The 25,624-nt window shown below is 38.4% G+C and overlaps 4 protein-coding genes across 9 annotated transcripts; 2 read left to right on the top strand and 2 right to left on the bottom strand.

Annotated features, from left to right (window-relative positions):
* The first annotated feature begins 97 nt into the window (after window positions 1–97).
* Abcd1 (ATP binding cassette subfamily D) lies at window positions 98–18,185 on the top strand. Of its 2 annotated transcripts, none has more exons than XM_069045491.1 (6): window positions 98–352; window positions 11,807–12,506; window positions 15,879–16,764; window positions 17,137–17,605; window positions 17,657–17,782; window positions 17,839–18,185. In XM_069045491.1, exons 2-6 carry the CDS (start codon window positions 11,901–11,903, stop codon window positions 18,020–18,022), a joined length of 2,271 nt encoding a protein of 756 aa, XP_068901592.1. In that variant the 5' UTR covers window positions 98–352; window positions 11,807–11,900; the 3' UTR covers window positions 18,023–18,185. The 2 variants fall into 2 exon arrangements, with proteins under 2 accessions (XP_068901592.1, XP_068901593.1); XM_069045492.1 differs by lacking the exon at window positions 98–352 and adding an exon at window positions 6,731–6,809.
* Window positions 18,019–18,925, bottom strand: Csl4 (exosome component 1 Csl4). Its single transcript, XM_069045531.1, has one exon. The coding sequence runs from the start codon at window positions 18,790–18,792 to the stop codon at window positions 18,190–18,192; it is 603 nt and encodes a 200-aa protein (XP_068901632.1). The 5' UTR covers window positions 18,793–18,925; the 3' UTR covers window positions 18,019–18,189.
* Window positions 18,926–19,063: 138 nt separating this feature from the next.
* Rab7 (RAS oncogene family member Rab7) lies at window positions 19,064–20,544 on the top strand. Its single transcript, XM_069045528.1, has 3 exons — window positions 19,064–19,209; window positions 19,439–19,697; window positions 19,747–20,544. Exons 2-3 carry the CDS (start codon window positions 19,439–19,441, stop codon window positions 20,112–20,114), a joined length of 627 nt encoding a protein of 208 aa, XP_068901629.1. The 5' UTR covers window positions 19,064–19,209; the 3' UTR covers window positions 20,115–20,544.
* A 2,678-nt stretch (window positions 20,545–23,222) lies between these two features.
* Window positions 23,223–25,554, bottom strand: LOC138129238 (arrestin domain-containing protein 3-like). 5 transcript variants are annotated; one of them, XM_069045516.1, is made up of 8 exons: window positions 25,354–25,554; window positions 25,118–25,263; window positions 24,996–25,059; window positions 24,667–24,945; window positions 24,316–24,569; window positions 24,140–24,263; window positions 23,838–24,094; window positions 23,223–23,782 (listed from the first exon to the last, which is right to left on the bottom strand). In XM_069045516.1, the coding sequence occupies exons 2-8, from the start codon at window positions 25,240–25,242 to the stop codon at window positions 23,722–23,724; spliced, it is 1,164 nt and encodes a 387-aa protein (XP_068901617.1). In that variant the 5' UTR covers window positions 25,243–25,263; window positions 25,354–25,554; the 3' UTR covers window positions 23,223–23,721. The 5 variants fall into 5 exon arrangements, with proteins under 5 accessions (XP_068901617.1, XP_068901619.1, XP_068901621.1 ...); XM_069045518.1 differs by having other exon boundaries at window positions 24,996–25,066; window positions 25,354–25,526; XM_069045520.1 differs by lacking the exon at window positions 25,354–25,554 and having other exon boundaries at window positions 23,838–23,928; window positions 23,980–24,094; window positions 24,996–25,066; window positions 25,118–25,347.
* Window positions 25,555–25,624: the final 70 nt, after the last annotated feature.

Raw genomic sequence — 25,624 nt, 5'->3', positions numbered from 1 at the left:
CGCCGCCTTTGTTGTAAAAATTCGATGCGCCGCCACTGCTTTCTCTCGGCCGATGTCACCCCCACCACTCACCAGTCCTAGGATTTTTTTACATTATCTGTCACTTTCGCTCTTTAGTAAAGCGGTGTTCGTCATTGTTGTTGTTATTGCAATAATTGCCTTGTTGCGATGAACATGTAACCTGAGTACCTGACATTCACGACTGCGACTTTACAACCGACATTTCGAAAAGTGCTGTGACTTTGTGTTGTGATCGCACAAAAAAAAAACGGAAACGAAAAATCGAGTGAGCCGTGACTGACAGTTCCGGGGTGGTGAAACTAGCATATACAGGGTGATATACGTAATTCAGGTAAGTGACGTCTTGCCTTTCAATATCCTTTATTCTAACCTCAAATTCATCGCAGAACAGTAGAAAAGTGTAGAACAGACGGTTTTTGTATTGGATGTGTATTTTCCTCTTGATCATTACGCAAGTTGATTAATTCAAGGTTTGGAAAAATTGCATTTTTGGAGGCGACTACTGAAAAATGATTCGAATAATTAACGAGAAGAAGGGATCAATAACTTGTCGCGTGATCGTTTTTGAAAAAACCGTACTGAAACGTCAAAATATTGACAGGTGACGTAACGGATCTTGATTTGGTCGAGTGGCTTCGTTATTCTACTAATTTGATCGGATCGCCCTATCACGCCATTGTTGAAATAATTTGGCGATAATAGCGACCCTTTAACTTTGTATTCTAACCCGGACTCTTATCGATAGGAGCCAAGGCCGAAACGTGCTCAATTGTTATTGTTTGTCTGAAAACGTTGTCACGAAAAATTCGATTCATCATCTATCGGAGTAGGCGACGATCAATTGTCAGCGCATCGTGTGGGTCTTGACAAGCAGACGAACAACTGAATCCAACGTCACTAGATCACAGTTTCTGTGACGGAATCGTCGACATTTTGACAAACTCCGGGAAGTGTTCCATCAGTTTCATAACTTCGTTGTGCCAAATAGCCGAACTTGCATAATCGAGGCAACACCAGCCAGATTCACTTAATTGAGAGAAAAAACAGACCAATGGTCTAGATACAGATGTCGAAGAAACTATTGCAAATACCACTTCAGACGTCACTTGACTGTATTGCCCAATTTGGATAAAATCTCCCCGGTGCCTATTAAATTATATAACAATATCACTAATTCAAGGCCCAGTTTTAGTACTTTCACGTAATTTGGGCCACTGTTCTAGAGCTGAATAACCCGCTGGTTCCAGTTTTTTAGAGCGTTCTTTACCATTTCAAGGTCATTTGATTCTACAGCGTTTCGATTTCGTCGAAAAATTTCCCATTTTTCCTTTTAATACTCTCGAACGTTACCCAAGAGACGTCCACCGGTTTGTGTCGATGTCTATTTAAACGGAATACATTTTTTTTTTTTAATAGTAAGGTACTGAGTGCTTTCATTTTATGTAACTATTTAAAAACGTATGAAAGTAGGTCATGAAAAGAAAAAAACTGAAAAAAGAAAAAATTGCCTGAGTTACTACATCGGGAAGTACGTTGCGATGTGCAAACACACTTAAATGTCAAACTTTGTTTTGGGATTTTGTTTGACGTGTGATTTTAACCACTTCCGTTATTACTTATTACTTTCATGGATGAGTCGTTGCATGGAGAACCGATGTTCTTTACGACGATTTTATTCGTCTTAAAAGATCACATGGACAAGAATTTCAAGTTTTGTTTTTATTAGTTGTGTGCTAGCTTCAAAATTTAATATTGATGCAGAGGAATGAAAAATCGAAAGCGGTTTGACAAAAATTCGGTGTCGCATAAACCTTACGACCCATTATGGAAAAATTGATTATTTTTATAAGCGTTTAAATTAACACATAGTGGTTAAATGACTCAGGTCTTAGTTGGATTAATCATCCTTTGTTTAAGTGCCCCTCTAGTTTAATAGATTAATGACAAATTAGTGACAAATGAGGCGCTGTTATTATTGTTTACAAAATAACAGATAATTGTTATTTGTCTTGAGTAAATTGGATGGTACCTTTAGCAGTACATATACGTATTGTTTTAACGACAATTTGCTTGCAGTTTACCTAATTGGTTCTTTTGTAGAGAGTACAATTTAGAGTACGTTACATAAGTTGAACAAAATCTTGAATTATTTCTTAAGTTTCCAGCATCTCAGAAAAAAATAACTGACTTGTTTAAAGAATAATAGATCACTGTCAAAATGAAAAGCATAATTTGGTCCATTCAACCCCTAGAGTAGGGTTTATGTTTTTTTTTTGACGCATGTAAGATAACTAAATTCGCTTCTTTCGAGTCATTGTATTTTATTATGCTGGAATGACATTAGCAAAAATTAGTTGAATGACGAAAATACTTTCTTTAAATAAGTTTCTGATAAACTTTTGACACACACACACAACAATTGCATCTGTCAATAAATGCCTATAAATGTTTGTCTTTTTCTGTTAGGTACGTTGAAATAGTTATTTATCTACCATCGTGTAAAAAGTAGGCACTTTTTGCACTAAAAATCGTTGTAAAAATTGACGTTTAGTGAACTGACGGATTCGTGCCATAAAACTTTTAGTACATGCTTTTATGGCACAGAACTGTCAGAATACAACAATACAATTTGTTGGAAACATTGTTTAGAAGTAGGTTGCTAAACGACGTGGTTCTCAAACGACTTTGGTTATTCATAAAATATTGAATCAATAATATTTATTTTATACAAATTTATGTTGAAACCGGTGCGATGATCGCACGATCGTAGATAAAATGTTGTAAGACATACGTGTAAAAAGTTCCTTTGTTGCACTCACATCCTTTAAAATACTCCCTCGTACCTCGGTCGAAATTTAAACCCGTTCGTGCAATAAAGGATAACTTTTTACACTTATATCTTAAATAACTATTGTGTATCAAGGTCAAAAAGTGCATCTTTTTCGTTCAACTCTAGCCGAGACTTGAAAACAGGCGAGGACAAAAGGCACTTTTTGGCCGTGGTGCACATTAATTTTTTTAGACGACCGCACGAACTACAAAGCAAAAGACATCATTGGAAAAATTACAAATTTATTTTGTATCTACTTTTTTTTAAATAGGTAGATACATTTATTAATACATGCTGACGCTTTTTTTTTATAGTATTTTTTATCAGCTTACCAACAAAACGAGAAATTTACTATTTGCGATACAATTACGTATTTACATAATTTATGGTGACATGACAATAATTGCGATTATCATCTGCGATGTCCGGCGGCGTATTAGACATTAGACATCACTTTGTCTGTTGTATTAGGTATTTCTTCATCACGCTGTTGCTATCGATTATATGAATGTCCATTTTCTTATTATGCACCAAATAAGCACCTGAAATAAACGATGCAACACTTTTTGGGGCAAATAAAATACTTTGCTTAAATTTAACTGTCAAATATTCATTTGTTTTCAGTCGGTTTACTCGGTTTTGTCGGTTTCGTTGTTAACTTACTAAACAGATAGCGCCACGGTCCATGCCCTGAAAAGTGCGTCCGCAAAAGTGCATACGAAAAAGTGCGTCCAAAAAAGAGTTATTTCTTGTCCGCATGGGAGTACGTAAATAGTTACAGCTTCCCCATTGTAGCTTGAGCTGAGAGAGTCGGATGCGCAGTGGTCTAACACTAATTTTGTCGTATTTCTTTGCTGTTCCAGGGCCTCTTTATCGGACCTCTTTATTCAACTTTGCGCATCCCTCACAGCTCAAGCTATAATGGGCAAGCTGTATTTTCATGTGAGTAGCGCTGTCAGATCACTTTTCAGGTAGGAAGCCCAAATTTGAAGCACGAGGCGTCAGCCAAGTGCTGCAAAACAGGCCGAATACCTGAAAACTGACAGCGCAGGAATATTGAATAACATTTTTATTACATTATAAGTCGGTATTTATTTTTCCTGTCTAGGGTATCCAGACATTATCTTTTTCTGTTTACCTTATTTTCCTGTTTTTGGGTGTACAACCTGTTGGAAATAAACATATTATTATAACATTTTTCGTGTTGGTCTGGGCAAAGTCTTAAAAAACATTAATTTAGGTAATTGTTCATTTTAACTACTTCGGTTATGTTGGTATACCCGATTTTTTTGTCTTCGTCATTCTATAATTTTTCTTTATTGTTTGTTTTGTTTTTAATTTAATCACGTTATTAAAACTTGTTTTCACCATTATTTTGTAAAATCTTATTTCTAATGTCGATTAACCTAAAGAATTAATCAAGAAATGCCAGTTGTCAATGATGAAGTTTACCAGTTGCTCAGGGATGCCAATCCATTAAATTTGCTTTAATTATCTATAGTCACTTTTTTTTACTTTTATCACTAAAATAAAATTTCGTTTGAGAGTTCTTTTTTTTTTCTTGATAAAACGTAAAAGGTTGGTACGGTGGCGATCATTTAATTTTGAAAGCTAGTGTCATTGTGCTGTCTACATTCTAAAACGACCCTTATGTATTAATAAGCTTAATTTTGATTTTTGTGTCAAAACATTCAAGAAGTTTTAAAAATCAGACAAATGGAATAGAATGAGGTTTTAATCAATAAAATATAAAAGAAATAAATAAAAATTAAAAACTTAACAATTTAAACGGGTGGCATATTGACAAATTGTAGACAAATTTGACAATTTCATCTCGTGACAATTATAATAAAGCATAATTTTTATTTATGTGACAGAAAAATGACGTCCAAAATTTAATGATCGCAATAAATAGTATTCACTAGAAACGTATTTACTAGAATAGTTATTTACATGAATTTAGCTGTTAAATTCAATTTATTAAAAGATACACAACCACATTACATTTATAAACCAGAAAGTTGTTTAGAAAATGACAATTACAAATTATATTTTGATCGCACAGTTTTAACTGAAATTCACATTCAGCATAACAGACCAGACATTATTATTTTAAATAAACAACAAAAGCAAGCATATCTTTTCACATTCACACAATATAACACAGACATATAATACAAAAATTAATAAATATTTAGAACTCTCCGTTGCTATGAGAAATTTTTGGTGTTTAGAAAAAATTTCGATTTTACCATTTATAATTTCAGCAACTGGAATAGTACCGCAATCTCTTTTTAAAAATTTAAAAATTTTGGACTTAGAGAACACATTGGTGGTTGAAATTCAAAAAGGTATATTATTATACTCATGTCACATCGTGAGGAAATTCCTTAACATTGACACAGAACATAAAACACAAAAAAGTCAAAATGTGGAGGCGAGACGCCGGTAATTATGTTGATAAGCACTGCACTATTACTTGATAGTATTATCCGTAATAGTGTACGTACTCCGGCAAAATTGCCGTGCCGCCGGGTGGAGGTGGGATACGAATTTACGTAACAAGTCCGGAAAGTTAAATTTTACTGGTCTCGTAAGCTACCAGGTATTTGGTATTTGCTTACTCATCCAGTAAAATCTAACTTTCCGGACGTGGTGCGAATGTATCGTTTTAAAACTGCGGTGGCTTTGAAGTAATAATATTGCCCGTGTGTTACCTTAGCAACCAGTCAACAAACATTTTTCAATTTGTAAAAACAACGTTCGTGTTTGCAATTTTTCGTGAATTTCGGTTGAAAATTAGTGATGATAGTAATTTTGACTGTGAAAATAACATTAACGAGGCCGCTAGAGCGTGTTGTGACAATTTACTACCTTCTGTGTCGCGGGAAAGGTATGAAAAAGTTTTCCCGGAATTTGAAGCATGGTGTAACAAGATAAAAGTGGAAACGATAACTGAAGAAGTAGGTGCTAGTGTACATCGGAGGGTGGAAGTCTACATCAGTGGCGGAGGGATACATAGAAAATTCCATTCAGAATAATATTAACATCGCGAAAAAAATACAGAACCAGGAAGAGAATACTACTACGTCCGGAAGCGGGAAACTCGTTCACCTAGAAGAAGCGACTCATGTAATTAATGTTGAAAATAATGTAATACCTAAATGTTCATTTATAACGGCATATAATTGTACACTTAATGTATAATCATAAATAAATCTAAAACTCCAAGTTCAATTTCTTGTTCTACAGGACTAGTCCGGTAAAATGGAACTTTCCAGGTGGAAAATTATTAAAGAAAAGTGTTCATCAGAGTACGATTGCAAAAAAAGCATTTACGTTGATTCAGGTCCTAAAGGAATACCATCAGATATATTGTTTAAAACTTCATTCTCGCTAGAATGCGATCTTCCCTGACAGATTGCCATTTCTTTTTGACTTTGCCAACTTTGCGATTTTTGTGATTTTAATAAGTATGTTTTTTAACTTGACATCATCATAACATCATTAGATACGGAATAAATTAGGTATGTACAGGTGGCTGATAACTATTTACCATTAAAAAATTATTAAACCCATTCTCATATCAAAGATCCACCAACACCGCAATTTATATCCAAAGCACTATCGAATTCATGAAAAACTAGTACAGCAAAACGTCATAGTTTTGTCAACTTTTCAAAAATGTTGTAGTGTAACGTGCTTTATGTTAAATGGTCCAACATGTCAAGTAGATAACCTAAATATGTTTGACGTTGGATTGAGCATTGCTAAATGCTGTCTGTCTGTCTGTCTAATGACAGACGTTTATATTTTTCTAAAGGACATGCGCCAATTTGATAAAATTGTCGTTTCAGTTATCGTATCTTGACATAAGTCAACACTGTCAACAGGTGGTGGATCTTTGATATGTGAACACGTTATATTTCCATTAACCTTGTATGGAAAATGATGTCACGTAAGTTTCTTTTTACGGCATTTTCCATAACAACTATAGTTGATTTCATATCGAGCGATCAAATTAATTTGTAATCGAGTTATCCATGAATCCGAAATCGTATGTCGTTACTTGAACAAAAAACACAACTTAAAACACAGGTTAGATCTGGGCATATCAATCGAAAAGACATACGGATACAAATCCATGGATGACTCGATTACAAATTAATTTGATCGCTCTTTATAAATGTTCATCAAGTGAGCTGTGCATGTGTAAAAGCACCTTTACATTACAAAAGTCACATAATTATGACAGATCCCTTATAGGTTGACCAATAAATTTTTATTTGGCAAAAAAATACAAAGACAAAAACAAGTAAGATTTACTTTAATTTAATCAGTAAAAAAACGTAACACTACTTTTGAAATAAGCAATGCTAAAACGGACCAAAAAACTAACAAATTGTAATCAAGGTTCGCGCAGGACAAGCAACTTTGAAAATCAAATTTACTGTAACACCAATAGAAAACAGATTTTCGTGGCTTGCTTAGACGCACATTTATATGAAATTGAGTATGTATATGTATGTATGTATGTATCGGGCCTTCAAATAAATATATATTTAGAGTAGGTGTAGAAGACATTCTAATTCTGTTAACAGTGTAAAGTAATTTTTGTAGGTAACCAATTATTGTCCGGAGTTATACAGGTTACATAGTAAGCTTCTTCCCAATTTCATATTGTCATATTCCGTGGAGGGGGAATAGGAAGAATGCACTACAAAAATTAAAAATATTTTCTAACCTAATTTTATTTCGTTAAAATGTCAGACGTTTCTTGTGTCATTTTCTACGCTGGAAAAATGACAATGACATGTAACCAAAATATGACAATGACAACTAAAATGGAGCCAACTCTATTTAATATACAGCTTCTCCATTGTAGCTTGAGCTGTGAGAGCCGAATGCGCAGTGATCTAACAGCCCCTCCACTAATTCTGTCGCATTTCTTTGCTGCTTCCAATCTCTCAATCATCGGACCTCTTTATTCAACTTTGCGCATCCCTCACAGCTCAAGCTAACTACAACGGGCAAGCTGTACTAATTTTAGTATTTATGTATGTGTATTTCAAGCCTGTTCTTCATTTCACAACGTACAAAAGTTTCCAACTAATATTTCTTGATATCAGTTAAATTTTTAAATGGTAAAGCGACTTGTAACCCACTGGATATTTTTTATCCCATTACCATAAATGAACTTAAAAAAAATGTGTTGTTAGCAAAATTGAAAATTGTTCTTGATCTCGTGTGAGTGGTTCAGATTCAGATTTCAAGGATGTTGTAATTTGCCTACTGTTCATCCGTAGGACAGAATATAAGTTGATAATAATAATTAATAATTTTTTCGTGAAAAGAACCTTGTATTTTGCTCAATTTTTTGTTCTTAGGTTGCAGTTACGAATGTAATTAACGAATGACGTTGATTCTGATAGCACTAACTGTTGGTTTTTTTAATGAAAGTTGACTTTTTATAACGAAAAATCGTAATGAAAGTAGCACTTTTTTAACGATTAATACATTTCATAATATTCGGCCAATCACCGTGGTGATTTTTTCAAATTCTGACCGATCAGGTGATTTGTTAAGTGATTAGAAGCAAGGTAGCTTTTTATCGCGATTAAAGGCAACTTAGCTTTTTATAACTGATTAAGTCGTTTTGGGCAGTGTTTGTGGAATTTTTGCATGCAACATTTTTTCAACTACAGCAACAGCGGCTTCGACAATTTCTGGTGGTTCTTTTATTTCCATTTCACTACGCACAAAATTTAAAGCACAGTCGAACGTATGTGTTTACATAAATTTTCAGTTGTCAAGGTATTTGCATTTAGAAACTGTTAAAATGTGCAAATCTTTCAAAATTAAAATGTCAATAAATTAGGTTTTAAAAAACATCGATTTTAATCTTACTTCGGCTGTGAAAAAATAGTAAATACACCCCAGGAAAGAATGCTGTTATTTCCTCTGTACTTTGTAGCCTTAGCGATCAAATTAATTTGTAATCGAGTTATCCATGAATCCGAAATCGTATGTCGTTACTTGAACTCCACGCACCAATAAACACAGCTTGAAACACAGGATAGATCTCGACATATCAATCGCAGAAGACATACGGATTCAAATTCATGGACGACTCGATTACAATAGTTATTTATGCAACAAGTGAGTCAAGTAATACTTTTTTTTACAAGAGAAAAAAAACGACTATACGTTGCGTCTCTTGCTCGCGTTGATTATGCAGGTGGTCATATCTTTATTGGTGTACGTGGTCTTATGACTCTTATGAGTTATGACCTCTTGCTCTGTTTTTATTCGGCTCTCTAATGAGAATGAAGTCCTCTCCATTCTGCGCTGCAATAGCATGTGCCAGATCTAACCCAACCTGACCCGATCCGATCCGGAGCCCACCCGGAGTCGACCTGGAACCCACCCGGAGCGGACCCGGAAACTACCCGGAAACCACCCGGAGCCAACCCGAAAACCACCCGGAACCCGCCTGATCCGACCCGGAACCCAACGGAATCGACCCAGAGCCCCGCAGAGTCCACCTGGGGCCGACCCGGAAACCACCCAAAATCGACCCGGAAACCACTCGGAACCGACCCGGAATTCTCTCGGAGTCGACCCAAAGCCCCACCGGACCCGACATGGAACCCACCCGGAACCGACCTGACCCAGAGCCCAACCGGAACCCACCCGGAGCCCACCCGGAGTCGACCAAAAAGACAACGGGCCCCGACTTTCCAAAAAAACAACGAGCCCGGACCTTCCAAAAATCGACAACGGGCCTTGACTTTCCAAAAGACAACGAGCCCGGATTTTCCAAATATTGACAACGAGCCCTGACCTTCCAAATATCGACAACGGGCCTGGACTGTCCAAATATTGACAACGGGCCCGAACCTTCCAAATATCGACAACGGGCCCGGACCTTCCAAAAAGACAACGGGTTCGGACCTTCCGAAGACACAACGGGCCCTAAAAATCGACAGTGCGCCTGGACTTCCCAAAAAGACAACGGACCCGGACCTTCCAAATATCGACAGCGGGCCCGGACCTTCGAAAAAGACAATCGTTGTCGATTTGTGGAAAGTCCGAGCCGGTTTTTGGAAGGTAGGTCCGGGCCCGTCGCCAATTTTGGGAAGGTGAGGGCCCTTTCCGTTTTTGAATGTCCGGGTCGGGTCGGGAATTATGTTTACATGAATAAACAAACATCTGATTTGATACATGATACATTTTGCCGGTTATTGATAATTATGATTTTACACAGAAATTTTGTTAATAAAGCGTAGGAAAAAAATATCAAGTCATTTGAAAAAACAAAAAAGGAATAAAAATCAGCAAAAAAATCACTTGGTTGCTATTAAAAAAAATAGTTCCCATCTATAGCGAAGCCCGTGAACATTTCAGAGCTACCATGACAAATCTACAGTGAAAGGTTTCCTCAAAGGATCTTGCTAATGCACGAATCTTTGTAAACGTTATTATACAGCATCCTCATGATTTCCGGCGGTTCGAAATGAATAAGCGCGATCTTGGCCGCCAACGAGAAGATCGCTTTTTAGTTGCAGAAGAAGAAATTCTTTACGAAATTAACAAATAAAAATTCAAAATAAATATCTACAATCGGCAACTAACAAATAAGCTGCCATGCACAAAATTTCCAAAATCAAATAACAGTAGCAATTAAATTGCTGAGAAAAAAGAGGCATTTGCACAAGGTTTGAATGGTGGGAAACGATCTAGGAGGACGCCCAGGGCTGTCTACCCAGAAAAAACGCGAAAATTCCAGAAGTAGCTAAAGTGAACAATTACCTCAGAAATAAACGATATAACGTTTTTTCGTGCAAATAAAATTCTTTGGTTAGGTATATTTAACTGTAAAATATCCATTTGTTTTCAGTCGGTTTTGTTGTTAACTTACAAAACAGATGACGACACGAATCAGCGTCCGAAAAAGTGCATCCGAAAAAGAATTACTTTCGTCCGCTTTTGACAACAGAAATAGTAGTTTATTTAACGAGTTTATGTGTAGATTGGGCCTTTTTTGGCATGAGTGGGCCAGTTTAAAATGCTACGAGAAAAAAGGCCCAATTTACACACGAACGAGTTGAATACGTTTTTTTGTTCGACGAGCCCCTTAAAGGCTCCAAATTGCTTAAAATCTTTAGAATTAGCTTGACGTTTCGTTTTGACAAGTTGTGACAATTATCAAAATCCGTTCACACAGGAGAAAATTCTCAAATTCTGACAGTGTCGAACAAAAAATCGTTTTCATTAAGGGCGCAAAAAAAATTCAATTCATATGTTTTCCGTTTTAGTGTTTTTATAATCGACTACCTACCTGCCCGTAGGACGCGATCTTCGATGACAGATGACAGTAATATGTACTAAAATCTGGCAGTTTTTTTTAAATTATAACCTTTAATCGGTAAAATACAGGAATGTTGTTTTTCCTCAAGGTGCTCAAGTTGTAATTTTCGAACAAATAAAATGCGGCCAAAATGTTCAAAACTGCACCAAAGTGACAGGAAAATTAACAATGGCAAAGTTGCAACTATGTATTAATAAAATATGTTTTCTTTTAGGCACAGGCGGGCTCATTATTGCAAATACATATAAAGAGTTGTTTTAATTTTATTGTTCCAAAACTTCGAGGTTGAGGTTTTCGAAGCCACTCCAGTTTTAAGAACAGTTTAATTATTCTTTTTCTTAAAAAAATACAAGTTTCGTGACGTCCAAACCAACTAATTAATTGAATTCGATGACGCATGGAAAAATTGATCACTGTCCTGTCTTCAGTCATTTACGTAATGCGTGCGTCCGATCCGTTGACTTCTTGTATCAGTCGGCATACTTCCGTCGTGACCTTGACAGTGACGAATATTAAATACTATTTGCTTAGATCGGAAAAAATGCATTGTGACGTGCCGTACAGTTTCTTTTTTTTTTCTTCAGGTTGCATGACATGATGCCGCGATGAACTCCGAAATCACCACAAACGCCCTGCCAACTTGACTGAAACGAAAGTAACCAACGAACAACCCCCAAAATGCCGACAGTCGTGTCGAAATTCATGGAAAAGACCGAACAGGCCCTCCACATCAACCGCACCACCCTGTCCGGTGCGGTGGTGGCGGCGGCTCTCTTCGCCTACACTTACAAAGTCGCCTACCCCCTTATCACCCGCCGCGATGACGTAACCAACATTAACAACAATCTAGTCAAGAAGAACGTTCAAACCCAGAACGGGGTCAAGCTGAAGAATAACCTGTCAAAACGTCAGAGACTGCGAACCACGATACCCGCCCTCAACCTCCAATTCATCTTGCAGTTCATCAAGCTGGTCCGGATTATGATCCCCAACTTGTTCTGCGCGGAGATCGGGTTGCTGACCGGACACACGACGTTTCTGTTCTTGAGGACTTTCCTGAGTATCTACGTGGCCAATCTGGAGGGGGCCATCGTCAAGTACATTGTGAGGAAGGAGCCGAAGAACTTCAGCAAGCAGTTGATGAAGTGGTTCGCCGTTGCCATCCCGGCCACTTTTATCAACAGCATGATCAAGTATCTGGAGAGCAAGATCGCTCTCAGTTTCAGGACGAGGCTCGTGGACCACTCCTACAAGTTGTACTTCAAGAATCAGAGCTACTACAGGGTAAACTTTTTTTTACAACAGTACTGTTAACAATACAATGAGATAGGTCTTGATATACAAAATGTAACGTCGATTATTAAACCGTACGGGTTTGTTGACACGACTTTTTTCGCCGTAGGTGCTAAAACATAATCGAATGAAAAAAAAAAACAACTGAAGGTTGTTTTTCATTGTCCACTTTAAATCTCTCACAAAATTTTCTTTTTCCGTTAGCGGTGTTCATTGTTCGGTATAAAAATATAATACCACAAAAACAATTAACAGTCTTATGTCAGCACGCCTACTCGTTAATTTTCAACCTAAGAAATCACAGAATGAGGTTGGCTATCATTTTCTTCGCCAACGGCGAAAAGTGACGACCACATTTTCATTTGTGCGCTGTGCAGGTGTGCAGTGCATGCAAGCGCCATAATAAATAAAAAGTATATCTGGTCTCTGGTATCTAAATAAAAATCTCATCGCGAGTTTTTGTCACGCATCCCGTATGTTGTAGCGTAGGAATCCTAGCTGTCAGGCTGTCAGTGTTAAATTTAGACTCCAATTTATGATTAGGTGTCTTCATTTTGTCCTGTGTTGTTTATTTAAAAAAGTGGGTTTTTTTAAAACAATTGTCAGTGTCAAAATTCCCTCTAAGACCAGGCTGTACCACCCTAAAACCTTTCATTTCGGAAAACCTGTATCGTAAAATCTCCCTAGATCACGTTCGAGGTTATGTATCTCAATAATTTTCAAAAGTCAGAAAAGTTTCAGGTGTAAGCAAATTTTGTACCAAAAGACACGAAATAAAGACGATTGTGACAATGAACAATACAACTGAACATATTCAGTAGCACAAGCGACTTTACATCAAAATAGCTGGCGTAGAATACAATTTGACATTTTACGTTCCGAACCTAATAACCATCAAATAACTAATGCGAAGTAACCTATAGGAAATATGCTTTAAAACAAGGAAACCGCATTGGTGCACGTTTTATAAAACATGATATACAGGGTGTATTTTTAAAATGTGCCGAAATTTTACCTACGAGGTTGTGGAACAACGTAGAAGACTAAAAGCAATTAAAAAAATTGTAGCTCAAAAAATAAATGTCATTTTATAAATGTCAAATTATAAATGTCATTTTATTTTTTGACATAGAATTTTTTAAATATTTTTTCCGAGTCTACATGAAGCCAGTAGCTCGTGATTAAAATTTCTGCACAACCTTCAAAATCACCCTGTATATATTCTTTGCCAAAACCAAATAACCACCAACACTGCATTCTACCCAGAAAATCAACCGGCAACGTTGTATACTTAGATTTGATTGGTCTAGCATCCTAGTAATATCAAAATTGCCATTATACACTTAGTGTAATTTTGCTTTCACCAACATAATTCAACAGGTGGTGGTTATTTGAATTTGGCACGGCCTATACTTCCAATTTAAAAAGGACAGACCAGATTTAAGAGATCCGGCAGCAATGTACCTATTCAGAAAACATAACCTTAAACTGAAAACAACCTAACCTAATACAAAAAGTGTCAATTTCCTTTAGGGAATTTAGTTATCACCGAGGTACTGCCAAAAAAATCACTAGATCGTCATAACCAACTCGGTTCCAAAAAGATCGTGAATGCCTAATATGTAACAAACATATTCTTCTGGACATGCGTCTGTAAAATTTTCAGTGTTCTTGTATTGTAAAAATGTGTCAATTTTATTCCGAGTTTCCGTTTTTTTTTTTGCTACAACTGTACCCGTATTTCAAATTTTACGTCGCTAGGCACCGTGAGATCATTTAAATTTTTAATTAAAAGAGGCAACACCGCTGACACCTTGATTTGAATTGTCAAAATGACGTTTTAAAATTCAATACAAAATATAAAACGACGAGTTAATAGTTGTATCCAAGCCAGGTGTTTGATACAACTGTTAATTCGCAGTTGATATTCTGTATTGAATTTTGAAGCGCCACTGCTTCTACAATTTAGTATCGCGCGTTCAAATGAAATCCTGGGCTGGGAAGACGTTGGAAACCGTCAATTGTTGTGCTTTTTTAAAGCGTAGATTTAAAGCCAAGAAAATCTTTCTTTTTTCTCTCGTTTCAACGTTTTACATTAAAAATAGAATAACTTAACGATTCCTACTCCCGAAGTAAATATCTAGGGGCACCCTTTGCTGAAAACAAACATGTTCAATTATGTCCCGATTAAACATAAACAAATGTGTCAAACGGCGGCAAATTCAAACTTTACACTTTTCTGAACGGTTTAATTTTTCCAACGCCTACTCAGCCCAGGATTTCATTTGAACGCGCGGTACTTTTTCATTACGTTTCCATTATCTCCATGAGTCATTTCTTTTATTTTGTTGAAAGCCTTTAAAATGTGCTGCTTCGTCTGCTTGCTTACTGATGCTAGATTCCGTTTTGAAAATTCATTCATTTGGCAGTGACAATAATATGACAGTTTAAATCCTTGCCAACAGTGTCAAAAAAATGAGAACAAAATGACAATTAATGCCATACAACATGATGATAGGTTATGACATTTACGACTGTTTTACAATGAAGCATTTTCGATTGCGTCAAAGAATGACCTTGGCGACCAAAATTTATTGCTCGCGACTGTACTATTGCTGGCCAAAAAAAAACTCGTACACAGATGACCGAACAACAGATCCAAAAATAAAAAATTTGAGTTGTGTAAACATCGCTTTTTTAATAAAGGTTATGTATGCATAGGTTTGATTTTTTGTTTGGCCAATAAAACGGTACCTTTATCAACACAAACCTCAGCAGCAATTGCCCGTGTCTCTTAAACGCTGCGTTGTAGTTTGTTTTTGAATTTCAATTAAACCCATTTTTTTGCATTGATTTTGACACTGACGTTTGACGTTGTAGACTTTGATTTACAATGCTAAAATTTTGGCTGTACGAGTTTTTTTTTGGCCAGCGATAATGCTTTTTATTCGCCCTACGGGCTTGGAGATTCCTGCATACAGCTTTATCCAAACAAAATTATAATTCCAAAAAACTAAACACAACATCTAAAAATAACATTTTTCTTTCAATTTGACATATGTACATTAGCCAACAGTAAAGAAATTGAAAAACAATCAATTCAGCGATGATGTACTTATAATATCAAGCTACGCTCGTTTCCATCATCAAATTCCAATAAGAAATAAGTTATGATTTGTAGATTTGTTAAGTCCAAGTCCTTGCTATGCCTGTTACTTTTATGAGATTTTACGCCTTCACCGATCGATTCCGGTTTGGCAACTTTATACATATAGTACTTATTTTTTAAAAGATTTGAGAATTCAGTCATTTTGGATGTTGACAAATAGTGAGAATTAATGTAAATTCGAAAAATCTTTTCAGGTAACCGTCCTCGATGGCCGTCTCGACAACTGCGCCCAGCGCCTCACCGACGACATCGAAACCGTCGCCAGCACCGTCTCCCACCTCTACGGCCAAATCACCAAGCCCATGTTCGACATCCTCCTGATGGCTATCGCGCTGGCCAACCTGGTGAAGAGCCGCAACGCGAACCTGATCACCGGCCCGGCCATCATCTCTGGTGTCGTCGTTTTCTCCGCCTTGGTGCTCAAGCTCGTCTCGCCCAGGTTTGGCCAACTGGTGGCCCAGGAAGCCGAGAAAAAGGGCTACCTCCGCCACGTGCACTCGCGGATCGTCTCCAACGCCGAAGAGATCGCATTTTACGGTGGGCACAAGGTCGAGCAGTCGCAGCTGAGAAGCGCCTTCCGCATTCTGTCCCAGCACCTGGAGCACATGTTCGGCGTCAAACTCTGGTTCGTTATGTTGGAGCAGTTCTTGATGAAGTACGTCTGGTCCGGTACGGGAATGATCGTGGTGTCGCTGCCGATTCTTTTGGCGGCGGGGCCGCTCTCCAACACCCCCAAGCCGACGAAGTTGATGAACTTGCCTCTTCTGGGCGATGATCCGTCAGTTGCTCTCTCTGCGGCCAAGATGGTGGGAGGGGACGCACAAGACAGTGTCTCTGAGAGGACGCACTATTTCACCACGGCCAAGAATCTGCTGCTTACGGGTTCCAGTGCCGTGGAGAGGTTGATGTCGAGCTACAAAGACATCGTGGAGTTGGCGGGGCACACGGCCAGGGTCGCCAACATGTTCACGGTGTTGGAGGAAGCGAGCAAGGGAATTTACCACAAGACTATGGTGGAAAAGAAGGAGAAATGTGGAGACTTGGAGATTGAATTCAAGGGAGATCAGCCACTGGCTAAAGGTTGGTACGAGTGTACTTTTATTTAAATGTCCAACAGTACAAAATAATTAAAAATTGTTACAATTTTTGTTAAAAAAAAAGAAAAATATGGATAATTCGAAAATTATCCATATGGCCTTGACTGAACTAATGGGAGATCAAGCAGTAGCAAAACTTTAACATGTCAAACGTAAATACCAAACTGTACTACCAATCACAAAACATCAAAGTTCCTACAGTCCTTTCAATTCAAAATAATGTAAAATTATAAAAGAAAATAAACGCGAAATATGAAATAATTTTTTCTAAGATAACTAGATGATGCAGTTTGTTATAAAGTTTTAGCAGGAACAAATTATTAATGGGTGAGTTTTTATATTAAACTGTTTACAGGCAAGATGATTATATCGACCAACAACGAAATAATCCTGAAGGACGTTCCGATCGTGACCCCCAACTGTGATGTAGTTTGTCCCTCTTTGAGTCTAGAACTGAAACCCAGTCAGCACTTGTTGATAACAGGACCAAATGGTTGTGGAAAATCCAGCTTATTCCGGATTCTTAGCGGTTTGTGGCCGATCTACGGCGGCGAACTACACTCGCCCAAAAATTCCATGTTTTACATACCACAGAGACCTTATATGGTAATCGGTAACTTGAGGGATCAGATTATATATCCCGACACGGCGACCGACATGATCAACAAACAAATCACTGAAGACGATCTGCTCAAGATCATGAGATTGGTCCATTTGGAGCATATCGTGGAGAGAGACACCTTCCACCAGGTTAAAGACTGGACGGACATCTTGTCAGGCGGCGAGAAGCAAAGGATGGCGATTGCCAGGCTGTTCTATCATAAGTATGCCATATCGCATTCAAAGTGATGTTATCTAATTTTTGTGTGTTACAGGCCCAAATATGCTCTCTTGGACGAGTGTACGTCAGCAGTGTCGATCGATGTCGAAAGTTTCATTTACCAAACGGCTATTGACATGGGAATTACGCTTTTAACTATCACTCACCGTCCCACTTTGTGGTCAGTAAACATAACCTTAATTTTTTAATCGACGATTATTAAATTTCACGTTACAGGAAATTCCACACCCACATCTTGCAGTTTGACGGCGCTGGTGCTTGGAAATTTGACCAACTCAATGCTAACAACCGGCTCAGCCTGAAGAAGGAAAAAGAAGAATTGCTAAAGAAACCTTCCACCCTAGAAACCACACAAAGGCTAAACGAATTGAACAAACTTCTAGGAGAAGACCACAATTGAACCTTATAGATTAATTTTATTTATGTAACTGTTTTGTTAAAAAGATGAGATGTGAGGTTATGTTTTGGTTTTACAAGAGTATATACATATAAATCACTAAACATATAATCTTGTGGTAGGTGAAAACGTAAAACAATTTTAAATAAATGAGATGTCTTTAATAGATGTCAATTTTCGCTTAATTCCTGGTGGACACTCTCTGGCACAACTTTGGCAACTTTCCGCGCCTCTTTTACAAAAGTCTTCGAGCACTGCATTTCCGTCCAACTGATTGGCACCATCAGATGTCCATGCTCAGAATGAGCCGTCACTACACCCAACTCGTTCTCCGCCGTGGACAGCTGATACGTGTGCGCCTCTGTAATTGGCAAGACCCGAGCCAGAATCACATCACCTGGTCTGAAGCTTTTGTAAATCTCGACCCTGTCCTTCTCAGCGGCACGGACGTCCTCTCGTCGCAAGATACCGCGATAGGGGCGCCCCAGAACCTTGTCCCCCACGCATTTAATGTGACACTTGCAGAACTGCTGTGTGATCGTGTGGATCTGAGCCGTGACGATGTCCCCTTGCGTGGGAACCAGAGTCTGCTTGCCAGAACTGTGCACTTCGATGATTTTCACGTCGTCTTTTTCGACGATGTCGACGGTACCGGCGAGGGTGGAGTATATGTAGCCTTGGCGCTCGTACGTGCCTTGACCCGAAACGTGAGTGGGGTCGGAGAGGCACAGGCGCTGGCCCGGGAGGCACACCAGAGGTTCAGATTGGGACATTTCACGTGGAGTGAATGGGCATTGTACAGGTGGGTTATCAGGTTATGTTAAGTTTATGACAGCACAGAACATGACACTGACAGTTTGTCCTGTCAATTGGAAAAATGTCAAAATTGGGGGATTGGGCGATACCAACATGTTGTAAGAAGGGCGGTATATTGAAAAAAAAAAGAGGTTTGAGGAGTCTAAAGAACGAGAATGGAAAAATGACGGGATTTGATGTGTGCAATGAGGATTGGAACTGAATTTTGGGAGTTTCATTTTAAATATTGACGCGTGTGTAGATTTGGTAACAAAATGAAAGTTACTAGAACTGTAGTGAAGACGCCATTTTCAGTTTGTCATACGCAATAAATCAGTTAGTGTAAAGTCGTTTATAATTCATCCTTTTTAGGAAAATTGTTAGTTAAATTTAAGGTAAGAGTCATTGATTGTATTCTGATCAGGTGAGGGATAAGACGTTACCAATCTGGGGTGGTGTGGGATAAATAAATTTTGACATTGAAATCAGCTGACAGCTCTTTGTGGACAATAACGTTGATGATTCATGTCATGTTATCATCAATAATGAAATAGTCGTGATTCAATAATTGTGATTCCCTCAGATCAGTTCGTATTGTTTGCATTGTTCGCGGTACAATTCCAGATGGCGAGTCGCAAAAAAGTCCTACTAAAGGTGATCATTCTGGGAGACTCCAGCGTGGGGAAAACCTCCCTGATGAACCAATACGTGAACCGCAAATTCTCGAACCAGTACAAGGCCACCATCGGCGCCGACTTCCTCACGAAAGAAGTGACAGTGGACGACCGCACCGTCACCATGCAGATATGGGACACTGCCGGACAGGAGCGCTTTCAGTCCCTTGGGGTGGCCTTCTACCGCGGCGCCGACTGCTGCGTGCTAGGTAAGTGCTAGAAGCGAGCTGCGCGACCCGAATAAGCGCAAAATTGCAGTTTTCGACGTGACCGCCCCCAACACATTCAAGTCGCTCGACAGTTGGCGCGACGAGTTCCTCATACAGGCCTCGCCGAGGGAGCCCGAAAATTTCCCGTTCGTTTTGTTAGGTAATAAGGTGGACCTAGAACCGCGCGCCATTTCGTCAAAGAGGGCGCAACAGTGGTGTCAAATGAAAAACAATATTCCATACTTCGAAACGTCAGCCAAGGAAGGACTAAACGTGGAACAAGCGTTCTTGGCCATCGCCAAAAACGCCCTGGCCCAGCAAAACTCGACCGTCGATCTGTACAATGAGTTCCCTGATCAAATCAAACTTACCAACACAAATAAACCGAGTAGTAACGGCGACTCGTGCGCATGTTAGGTTTGAATTATTTTTTTTTTTCTTTATTTTTATTCTGAGGGTTGGCCGATTTTTCTTCTGTTCTGCTCAATGTGATACAGACCCGTTCGGTTTTCACACAAGTACTCAAAACGTCATTGAAGTTGTCATCATTTACAAGTAACTGTAAATAAAACTAACGATACTGTTGTTGATTCAGAATTAAATACACTTATTTCATTGAAATGTTTATGCCTTTGTAGACGATTTTTTAGATTATTCCAGCAGTAATATCCTCCAGTTAAGTTTTATAATTAAAATATTAAGTGTTCTGTGTTGTAGGCTAATTATTTATAGTAAATAGAAAATTTATATATATTTTTTTTAACCAATTAAGGCGTTTCTCTGTAGTATATCACAAAAATTTGTATATTATTATAGACGTTATAAGATATATAAATATGTAATGGTAGCCAAGTATTTTCTTTGTCGCCACCTCAAGCATCCGCTTCTCATACCAAAGGCAGAGTTATCGTAAACCCACCGGCAGAGGTCCTGTTGACAGATTTTTGACGTTACAATTACGAAACGTCAAATTGCAATGTCAGATTTCAACAGAGCCAAAGATTTCGACGACAAAATACAAAAATAAAAATTAACTTCTGGGTCAGAGACGGGAAAATAGAACTTCATCTTCAGAACATTCCTCTATAGCGTAAACAAAAGAAAATTTTTGACTCCGCCACTGTCATATACGTAAGCTGGATTCAACTGATCTACATTCGTCTTCTGCGCAAACCACGTGATGTCATGTTTCGTTTTGACTTTACCTCTAGTACCTACCTAATGTTAAATCAGATTTGAAGGACACTTGCTAGACCCTTTTAAACAGAACTTTTATTAAAACCCAAACATTTTTTGCGTCACAGTAAACATTTTATGTTGTAATTAAAATAAGATTTAATTTAATGTGTATACAGTGTGTCCAAAAAGTCTGAAAACACTCCAATAAAATAGAAACGAATGATTTTCGAGAAAAACGCAAAAACAGGTGAACTAGCGTTTTCAAAAGGCTTTCTGTTGATGGTACATATCAAAGAGTTGCGATGTCTTCAGAGGTTTTTTTTTGAAGGCAACGTCGCATTTTTACTACCGTTTTTAATAGATCTTTTAATTGTCTACCCGACGGTCAAAAAAAAATTCAATTTACGTAAGAAATTTCCTGAAAAAACCTATTTTTTTATAACTAAATTTTTCAAAGTTATCCGAAAGACCAAAAAGAAAATATCAGCAGAAATCTTTTTTTCGTGCCTCGGGCCGGAATTTGGTAAATTACAGATCTCGAAATCGTTCAGAAACACATGCATTGCCGGCCTAGTCCGGCTAAAAGTAGGGATTTCGAGTTGTCATCGGTTTTGGTTGGCATTTGTTATCAGAATTCTATCAAACGTCAATGTTTGTTCTGTGGATGGCTCGTTAAAAATGTTTTTCTATTTATAACAACGTACAAAAAAAAATTAATTAATTAAAATTACGTTTCGAGCCACTTCTTGAATATGGGCTGGTGTATTTATTACAACAAATGTTTCAGGAAAATGTCAAAAACAAAACATATTAATTAAATTTAATAAATGTCAGGAAATAAGAGCGATGTTGATTTTAAAATTTAAATGTTTAAATGTAAGTGTTACCAACACAAAAAAAGTCCCTAATATCAATTATTAAAACAAGTTCTTTAACTTCCATTTAACAAAAATCCGCAGAAGTCGGCATGAAAAATTTTGTGTATCACACGTCCAGAAACTGTTTTGCGAACATTCGTACTTGCAATATTCGTCTACCGACTCGTAGTGCAAACCGTACTCATGCTCGCAAACGTGCAGTTTCTGGCCTTGTGATACAAATAACTATTAAAACACTAATTGACCTGTCTTTAGATTTTTTTCAAAAATTATGCGTTACGTTTTCATTTGGGTGTTTCCAGACTTTTTGGCATTCATGTTTAGTTTTGAAAAAAAACGAACGAGTGTAATAATATAAGACCAATTAAGTGCCACTCAACTAATCATCATCCGCGATGTTATCGTCTTCTCTTTATTACTGCCATCACTCTACGCTGACAACAACTTTCTCTGATTGATTAAATGTGGACGGTGGATTCATTTTCGATTTTGAATATATATTAACATCTTTCCTGTAGCCTTTTTCGGTAGGTATACTTCGTCCAGTGAGAGATTGGGAGATTTTAAATTGTATTAAATTAACCTAACACTACGAAATGCACTAGAATACATTAATTAGAGCATAATTTCAGAGCAAAAATGTTACTGCTTGAAGGATATATTTCAAATTTTACATGCGCTAGGTACTACGAGTACTTTCTTTTTAAACCTTCTCTTGTGGACCTTGGAATGTTAGTTCAGGTGAATCTTCAGACGCATTGCATTCTTTCAAAATGCGCTTATTGACTCACTACCTAATGCAAGTTGTACGACACACTAGTTGCTTAATTTTTGTATTCAGTGTTGCTTCTTTTTGAAAATTAAATTAAAAGCACTTGAAAGTTTTTCTACGCTGTCTGCTGCATGTTATCCGATTCCTTGGACCAAAATACCAAAGCTTCTTGGAGCCTGTTTTACTAGGATTTGCGAAAAGAAAGAATAAATTGAAGTGTTTCGTATACGGGGTTATTATTATAAATGTTTCTAACATCGTAGGTGGCTGTGCGCCATGCTTTAGGTGCGCCGCTACGCCAACTAGATGTTAAGAAACATTTATGATAATCCCGTACATTACGCTGGGGTTTATGTAACTCGTAACAGTTTTTTGTGAATTTGTGATTAAAGAAAAACGTATTGTGTAAGTAGTAAGTGTGCTTGAAATTACCGGTGCACCATCTACAGTGGAAAAGTTTCTTAATTTAGAAAACTGTACCGTCATCAAGTATAAAATGGCCATTATCTTGAAAAACAATCCAAAAAAATGAGAAGTTCTTTTTATATGTATGTATGTATGTTATGCTTACATGAGTTTTATAAGCAGTGATTGCACTTTCCCACTATGGGCGGGAACGTGCAAAGGACACCTAAATATAAAAATAACTATAAAATTAGAGCAAGTGGTGTAAAGAGGTGAAAAAGAATTGTCGGGTGAACAGTATGGTTATCTACAATTTGTAAACATTTATTAGGTATCATTTCCAAAATAGTACAACAAATAACAGTTATATATAAATATAAATCATCATTTCTGCTAACCGACACTTCGTAACAGTAACTTTTCTCTAGATAATACATTTAAGGACCGAAAATAATTCACATCCAAATCGAAAAATGCCTAATCTTGAGCAAAGTAAACAGTACCAGGTAGACGATCGTAATAATATATTACACTCAAAAACACTTTGGCAACATTTATATAGAAGTTTTGTGTTCTAATATATAATCATATATTCTTATTGGTGCTTTTTGACACATTGGAAGATAATACTGAGGTCACGTATTTCGCACTAGTTCGTTTATTCCCAGGGTACAAAAACCAATAAAAATTGACTACTAGTGTTCCTATGATCAGTCTTGAGGTGATATAAAACAAATCGAGTGATATTATATACCCTGCCTTCATATATATAAAATTCTTATTGCCTTGATTAGTTTGTCTCAGACTTATCTACGGTTACATATAAAGGTTTGTACAGTACGATAGGCTCTCTGCAAAGAAAGTAAGTCACTGGAAAAAGAAAACACAACAAACAATATACTTTACCTAATGTGGTGTTCGTTTCCGTCGTAGACTTGTCCTAGGAGAAACTCTGGTCCGATGTATTGCCCTCCTTCGACGTGAGAGGAAGCGTGTTCTGTACGATCGGTTAATGTCGAAAAGACAATATGATCATCACGCGACTTACCGTATCGTATTGTGGGTGAGGTGTTCGTGTTCGGTATTCGGAAAGGTACGGTCGCTATAGTTATCGGAAAATTGACTTGGACAACGTCCGCATCCTTGTCGCTATCTAGACTAACCTAGAAGAGCAAGTTAGAGCCGAGTCGGTCGGAAGCGTTACTCACCGAAAGCACGTAATAAATTTGTACTAATCTACAAATTCCAACGAGTGTGGTAGGCATCGGAGGTAAAACAAGGCTATTGGAACTGTCCCACTTGCTGCGAGAGCGCGGCTTCACGCTGGTTCCCCTGAAACACAGCCTACATGCACGACCGTGCCCGTCACGGTTGACCTGCTGACCTGTACTCGAAAACTAGGTGCTTCAGGTCCTTGCTGACCCCCAGCACGCCTCTGTCGATGAAGAATTCACAACATTGTTCCAGTCTCACTCTCAGCTTGACTTCGTCGCCGCTCTGATTGTCGATTGTCGCTTTTAACTTGACGCTTTCCTTGCAGACGTAGGCCGAGCGCTCGAGGACGCAACGCAGGCTGACGGTGCCCTTCTTGCAGCACCAGCAGCAGGTGCTCTTGCGGTCCTCGCACACCACCGGTTTCTGCGAGGGGCGAGGTGAGAGGGGCTGGCAACGGCAGCCGCGGGCCCCGGTGCGCGCGTCGGGGCGGCACCGGCGTCCGCGGACTGGGGACCCTCACCAAGTACTGCTCGTCCATGCAGTCGATGTGGGGCCCGATCACCGTGAAATACTTCATCCCCTGCGGCGGACTCGCGTACGGTATGTCGATGGTGACCTTGAAGTAGTACCTGATGCAGCACGGCTTGCTCTCGAACGAGCACGGAAGACTCGACTCCGGCAGCGAGAACCGGAACGGGAACTTGTGCATCCCCCGCGGGAGGATCGGTATCGTCGTCTCCAGATTCTTCTCCCCCCAGACCACCTGTCTCTCGTCGATGAAGTACTGGTCATCCTTCACCTGAACGCAACGCTTCGGTACACTCTATCGACACAATGCAACACATTTACCGTCCTGCGGTCTCCGGACAGTAGGACCTTCCATTCCGCGTGGGCCTTCCCCCTCAGCAGGATCCTGATCGCTTAAAAAACAAACAAGTGGGTAAGCGGTTTTTGGGGCGTCGAGTTGTTACTTCGCAGTTTGAAGTTCTCCACAGTGTCCAGAACGACGACGCCGTTGATGTTTTCGCCAGCATAGTAGTACTCCTTGTCTAGTTTGATGTCGAATTCCCGGATATAATCCATAATCGTCCCGCATTTACAACATTTCGGGGGATCGCTTCGAATCAAAACAAAAAAATATTTTTCCACTACACTTACGATCTTACGACGCAATCAGCTGTTCCGAACAAAATCAATATGTACTTACTTCAAGCATGCCCACTGATACTATCGAACAGAATAAACTCTGTTCGCTGTAAAAGTGGTACAAGTTTCGCCACGGGATCATTTTTCGTGTCTTGATACAAGTAAATGTCAACTGTCACACGTCGAAGGTAAAATTGCGCCGCTGAAACGACCTCTTTTTATCACAGTGTAATAATAATACCAATAAACCATTCATTAGTAATTGTCACTGACGAATACGTCTAATTAAGTGAGGTTAAGGCCAATCTCCACTTTTAAAACGACCAAACTAT

The sequence above is a fragment of the Tenebrio molitor genome, chromosome 4 (assembly GCF_963966145.1).
Source record: "Tenebrio molitor chromosome 4, icTenMoli1.1, whole genome shotgun sequence".
NCBI lineage: Eukaryota > Metazoa > Arthropoda > Insecta > Coleoptera > Tenebrionidae > Tenebrio > Tenebrio molitor.
Note: the sequence above shows the minus strand (reverse complement) of the source record. Positions and strands in the feature narration are given on the sequence as shown.